General features: G+C 38.1%; 1 protein-coding gene across 1 annotated transcript; it reads left to right on the forward strand.

Moving 5' to 3' along the window:
- The first annotated feature begins 311 nt into the window (after positions 1–311).
- On the forward strand, positions 312–5,803 carry LOC125705996 (neuritin-like). Its single transcript, XM_048972411.1, has 3 exons — positions 312–566; positions 3,419–3,563; positions 4,761–5,803. The coding sequence occupies exons 1-3, from the start codon at positions 512–514 to the stop codon at positions 4,987–4,989; spliced, it is 429 nt and encodes a 142-aa protein (XP_048828368.1). The 5' UTR covers positions 312–511; the 3' UTR covers positions 4,990–5,803.
- The last annotated feature ends 633 nt before the right edge of the window (positions 5,804–6,436 follow it).

Genomic DNA, 6,436 nt, shown 5'->3' on the forward strand with positions numbered 1-6,436 from the left:
TCATAGGAACATTTATAAATAATTTATATTGTTATTGTAATGCAGAATTCGGACTATAACATTAAATCGCTGAACAATTAATAGACAACAGAATTAACAGCAATCACTGCAGCGCTTAATCCCACCACTGTGACGTTTTGGCCATCGGATGACAAGCGTTTCCATCAATCAAGATGGGTCCCTACAGCACTTCATACATTATCTGTAAGAAAGACAAGGGCTTCCCTTATGTAGCAAATGAGAAAACGCTGAAAAGGGAGGAGCCGTCACCTTTACGTCAACTGCGCCGTGTGGGCGTGAAGGAGCCGCACAAAACCCCGTCAGCGCCCTCCTTTGCCCGGGAGCGTCTGATTACTCCGTCCGCGTTAAAAAAAAAAAGGCAAAGGGTGACTGGAAGAATCGGTAACAGCCGCTGGAAGTTGATAACAATGTTAGAAGAACAGACTCGAGTCTCTTTTTTGCTGCACAGTATTTAAGATCTGCTTACTCAAATGTTTTTTCTAAACATAGGATGGGATTAACTTTGAACGGCAGCTATATCTCACTGTTTCTTGCTGTTCAGTTAGGTGAGTTTTGCACGATCCAGCATTTTTTTTAAGTATCGCATGCTGCAGTGTTAGTTTGTCCTGTATGACCAGGTATTAACTATAAAACTGGGAGAAAATAGTCACTGAACAATGGGACATTATTATAAGAAACGTTTGGTGAGTTATTTCAATGTAAATTTAAATCCGATAAGAGAGTTCTATAACAGCATCCGTTTGCGGTACGTTTTAAGTAAAATTATTTTGCTGTAATAGACAAAACAAGCTAGTATGTGAGTATGTGCATAGTGCGACTTTTGTTTGGGAATTTGGATACTTTTCGATTTAAAAATCTCCTTGATATATATATGCCACGACATAGGATTATGGTAACCGATTTCGAACGGTTATGTTTTAGATTGTAGCAGCATACATAAATAATTTACATCCTAACAGTGGACCCACTGAGCATCGTAGATGTATAGTAAGGATGACCGCAATTCTAGTGCCCAGGATGCATGCAGTTATACTGATATTGATCGGAAGATTTTCGAACTTCCGAATGTCCAAAAATTTTACTTTGGTGTAAAAAAAACAGTCAGTGAAGTCATTCAAAATAACATTACAGATGGTATAATAAACAATAACTTGCAGTTGTTTTAAAGAGATAGGCCCATTTTCAGTAATCCTAGTTTAAGAAATTGTTTGGTGGAACGGTGCAATTGCCCATTGCAGTTATATTATCAGGTGTATTCAAAACCAACAAAAATAAATAATATCTAATGTGTGAAAAATATAGGCTACATTTGTGAAGTTATACAAACGATAAGCATACGGAAAGTTTGGTATCAGGCTATATTTACAAGGGTAAAACTGGTCCTTTTATGGCAGCCGGGTACTCTCAGTTTTGTGTATTTTTCTGTAATTGAAAGCTTTGTAAATTGAAGTTTGTCACGTGAAAATCTTTTTTGAAAAATCGGAATACTTTTATTTGGTTGATTAATTCTAGTTTTACTAGTTTCAACTACGAGTTCATAACTTATTATGACTAATAACTTCAATTAGTCCTTCATATACCCATGGTTAATTTTGTTTTAAACTTTCTGTATTGATCTTTGGGTTTTACTAGGAATTTATGAAGGGCGTTCTAACAAATAAAAGTGAATGGATTTCGTAGCCTGAAAGTTGTTATAGACTTATTGAATGTTTAAAAATCTTAAGTCACTGACAGATCAAAATATGCCGGAGTGGCCAAACGTTTTCGTATTTTGTTTATACATTGGGCATATTCACCAATACAGTCCGCGATTGGGAATTGTATTCGACTATGCATTTTAAATGAAGGAATACACTGTCGTTCAGTTCACAATGAATAGATGCTTTAACCATATTTTCGCTTATTCACCTAGGCTACTGATCACTTCTCTGCTTTTCCAAGTTTAACTCCCAAGGCTTCCTCTCCTCAACCATAAGCGCATATTTGCATATTTAATTTTCGTAATAAAACGAAATTGAGTCCTGCACAGTTTATATTATAATACTTGCGTATTATAATGTAGGCAAGTAGCAAATTGAAGGTGACAGTGTGTATGTGTGTGTGTGTGTGTGTTTGCGTGTGTGGGGGGGGGGGGGGTACTGCAGATAACACGTGATATGGACACGAGCCACCGTGCAGACCCACATTCATAAAAGTGGACGTATAATAAACCAAACTGACCTTAATGTCAATATATCCTATTGCAGGCCAGTATTTGTGTCCCCGAATGGTAATTACATATTAGGCAGACAAAATTTGTGTCCAATCAGTAATTATTATAGGTGATTTTAAATTAAATCATAATTTTGGGAAATGCTGCTGCGTTGTTCTTAATATCACAACCGTGCAATTAAACCTTCAGATCGGTGTTTTGTGTTTTCGCGCTTCTTGTCTGTGGAGATGAGATGACGGCGATGGAATTATACAGAAATATGTTGTTCAGAGCCTCGAATTTTTGTTTAGTCAACATGGTGACGGTATGGAGAGACGCTAATGTAACGCCTTAGTATTTTGGGGAAAGGATACATTTAGGCTGCGTAAAGGACATTTGATTTTTTTTTACTTAAGAGATAACGGAAGTAACATATCGGATTTTTATACAATGGTAAATGTTTTCGTTTTCTTCAGACCCGAATCATTATTCGCATTGCATTGCGTGATATTTCTTGGCTTTCCTCGTTATTGCAGAAAATACTGTAACTGAGCTACACGATCAATGCATTTCTCTGCTTCCCCTCGCGTTTACCTGAAATCGTGGCAAGACATATACCATATAGATTGCTTTGTTCTGGCACCTAAACTTTGAAAGCTTCTTTATTCGTTATAACGGTATCATCTGAGTGAACAATTTGTGAAAAAAGAGAGATGTGAAAAAAAACTTCTACCGGATTATGTTATACTGCGAGCGATCCGACTCGAAAACAATAGCTTACTTGCGCTGACCATCACGCACTAATATCCTCCTCCACAAATACTTGAATGGAAACTGCTTCTCCCGTATGGTTAAATAGCTCAGCCTCCTTATCTCCCTCTCTCTCCCCCTTTCTCTCTCACACTCATACAACATAGGCTACTTCTGCATAATGTCCCGGCACGTATGCGTTAATCTTCCTTAGTCCCCGTTGCACTTATTAAATCCTGATATGACCCAGTATAACGTCAAATATATCACCGTGTACAAAAATGCTGATATGAATTTGTTATTGTTTTTTTTTTAAATAAGTACAGGACTGCTAAATTCTTTAAACATGATTCCCACTTTCGTGGAAATAATAGACTGATCCTGAATGTTATTCATTCCTATCGATATGATTATGCATGATGCTTTGTGTAATCCGCACCCATTCTTTAATTTCAGCCTATCTGCTACAGGCGGTAAGAGGAACGGGCCAGTGTGATGCGGTGTTTAAGGGTTTCTCAGACTGCTTGCTCAAACTGGGGGAAAAAATGGTCACCTACCCAAAGGACATGGACGAGACGGAAAACCTACAAACCATCTGCTCGTAAGTTCGTATGTATGTTAAATAATGAAAAAAAAAAATAGTTTAGGCAGCACAAACGCGCCCCCGGGTAACTCAGACAGACAAGCACGACATGGGGATACACGTTACTATTTACTTGTGATTCAAAAGCTCAGATACGGAAATGAACGGCGTCAACCTTATAAATTAATTACGACGAAACAGACCAATTGCATTAGATGATCGGTTAGATGTTTCCGTGTGTTTTTCTGTCTTAAGGACCGGGGTTTAATGTTGTCACAATTGTCAATTCATCTGGGCAAGCCGATGCTCGTTATTAAAGTTGGTTGCGCGCACCTAACTATTGAACCTATTTATAACCAGTGAGTAGCGAGGAGTAAAATAGTGTCGCCGTATTTTTGCAAGTACGGAGTTAATATAGGCGATATTAGGCGAGATCTGGTGCATCACGTCTTCATTTTTGTCACTTTGGGGAAGGAAGGCGGTGCAAAACGCCCCACTCTTATCTAGAACACATTCGTGTGCAGAGTTAACGGTCTCTGGGAGATAAATCCAAAAGCACCTACCTTTATGACGTGTATATGCAAGAAATTTTAAAGAACGCATCAAACGACATGCTACTCTCGTCGTGTTTTCTAAATTCAATTAAAAATGTTATCGAATAATTAAAAAACAATATATGATCCCGCATTTGTTCTAATTATCTAGGTCTATCGCAATGGATAACATTTGTATTTACTGACTGCAAACTAAAGGGTGCTTTTTCTTACAAAGGAATATTGCTGGCAAAAATCCAAAACATTTATGTCTGGAATCCCAGTATTAGTTATTGTCTGTATCTCTTTAATGAAAGTTTTGGAAACCAGTTCAATAATTCATAGCAGCCGGATTAAGCAAGGACTGGTGTAGGAACCATCGCATTCCTGTGTCACTACAAATTCATATAGCTACTAAATATGTTTTATGCGTAGGCTATGACAAAGAGTACCCTCGAATTTCACATGGTTGAATATATATGCTTATAATTATTAATTTAAAATCGACGTTTTGATATGTAAAAACAATCAATCGAATGCACACCACAGTATCGAAACATTATTAGCATACATAAGTGAATGTATAACGCAGTTGCGTAATTAATGGGCTACTCAGTCTGCTTTACAGATCCCAGTCTAAACACGTGATTTTAGAATTAATCTTTTTGTATTTCGTCTACAGATACTGGGACGAGTTCCATGCCTGCGCCACAACTGCGCTAGCGGACTGCCAGGAAGGAGCCACGGATCTATGGGAAAAGCTTAAAAAGGACTCCAGAAAACTGGAATTCCGGGGTAGCTTGTTTGAACTGTGCGGCGGTGGCAGCGGGGCACCTACACCGACAGCCCCCCTGGGCATTATACTGCTCCTGACTGCAATCTCTGCACTAGTGACATGGCTCACCTTTTAGGGAACTGGATTTCTACATCTGACCTGAACCAATACCGGCGGATGAGACCTAACAGATCTGTTTTCCGGCGACTCTCCATAACCACCGCTGCATACCTGTTAAACCTGCGGCCAGTTATAGCTCATATGTTCGGTAGACTTGGACTTGGACTGTACGGTGCTCTGCTCGATGAGGTGTTGCATACGCATACTACAGAGTAATAACGACTAAACATCACAAGAGCAATTTTCCTATAATTATTCGTATGAATACTTGGATTGGATGACTGAAGGGATTCACAGGTGCATATCTGCGACTACACTGAACTACAAATCCACGCAACTAGAATATAACTGAACGAAAACAAGTAATAGAGAAATATTACAGAAGACAGATCTTTAAATTGTGTTAGGTCTGCTTCCTTTTAAGTTAATCTTATTGCTCCTTTTTATTTTCCAAATGTGAAATGTCAAGTGAAGATGAATGGCTGAGAAGGACTCAACTGACGTCTCTACTTTTATACGATACTCGCTGACGCAGCGAGGAAGAAAACGGTCTAGGAACAAGCCGACTTGCACCATTTAGGTCCACCACGAGTTTCCCGTGGATAGACGTTAAAGTGAAATATGAACAACGAATGGATCCAATGAAAACCGCAGCCACCCCTAAACGCCCTGGAGGAAAATAAGATTAATAACTGTTTATTGCTGCTATGTCCCATAGTGCGTTTCTGTCTTTATGTTAGAAAGAGTCTTTATTTAAAATGATGAGCAAAATCATTTTATATTGCATCATGGCAAAAAAATAAATAAAATATTAATGTTGTGAAGACGTATCTCACGGTTCACCGCCTACAAAATATACTGTTTGTTAATTGTAGTTCTGGGGGAGTCGCAATCCAAAATTATTAAGAAAAATTAAGGCTGAATACCAAAAGACTTAGAGAAAAAAAAACGAGTAATTGAAATCCCATACGTATAACAGATTATTTATTGTATAGTCATATTTCATTTCAGATTTTTAAAAAGGATGAATATATATATAATAAATCATTTACTGATTCACCAAAGTGTGTGATAAAGATCTATGTTTTACTGCGGGTGTGGAGCTTGTAGTGGGACTTGCGTGTGTATGTGACGAAGGCAAGAAAGACACATGACTGTAAATGTAACGTTGTATTAATAAATCATAGCAACATTGCAGCCATATGACGAAACGGATAGTAGGCAATAAGCAAGGGAGGAGGGGTGGGAGTCGGTATCTGAAGGGGGATTTAAGTCTCAAACACCAAAATTGAAGGTCTGGTTCTGCACAATCTTGTTACAATTTATCAAAAGACAAAACTGACGAAACAAACGGAGTTAAAAGAGTAAGATGCACATTGATTGATGTAACATAATTTTAGCTTGCATTCTTACGTCACAAGTGTAATACAGAAGATGTTTCGTGGCATTTCATAATTTTATAG

This window comes from Brienomyrus brachyistius, chromosome 1 (genome assembly GCF_023856365.1).
Source record: "Brienomyrus brachyistius isolate T26 chromosome 1, BBRACH_0.4, whole genome shotgun sequence".
NCBI lineage: Eukaryota > Metazoa > Chordata > Actinopteri > Osteoglossiformes > Mormyridae > Brienomyrus > Brienomyrus brachyistius.

Coding starts and splice junctions, on each gene's coding strand:
- LOC125705996 (XM_048972411.1), top strand. CDS start 512: ATGGGATTAACTTTGAACGGCAGCTATATCTCACTGTTTCTTGCTGTT. Junction 567..3,418: donor GTTTCTTGCTGTTCAGTTAG/GTGAGTTTTGCA, acceptor CTTTAATTTCAG/CCTATCTGCTACAGGCGGTA. Junction 3,564..4,760: donor AACCTACAAACCATCTGCTC/GTAAGTTCGTAT, acceptor TTTCGTCTACAG/ATACTGGGACGAGTTCCATG.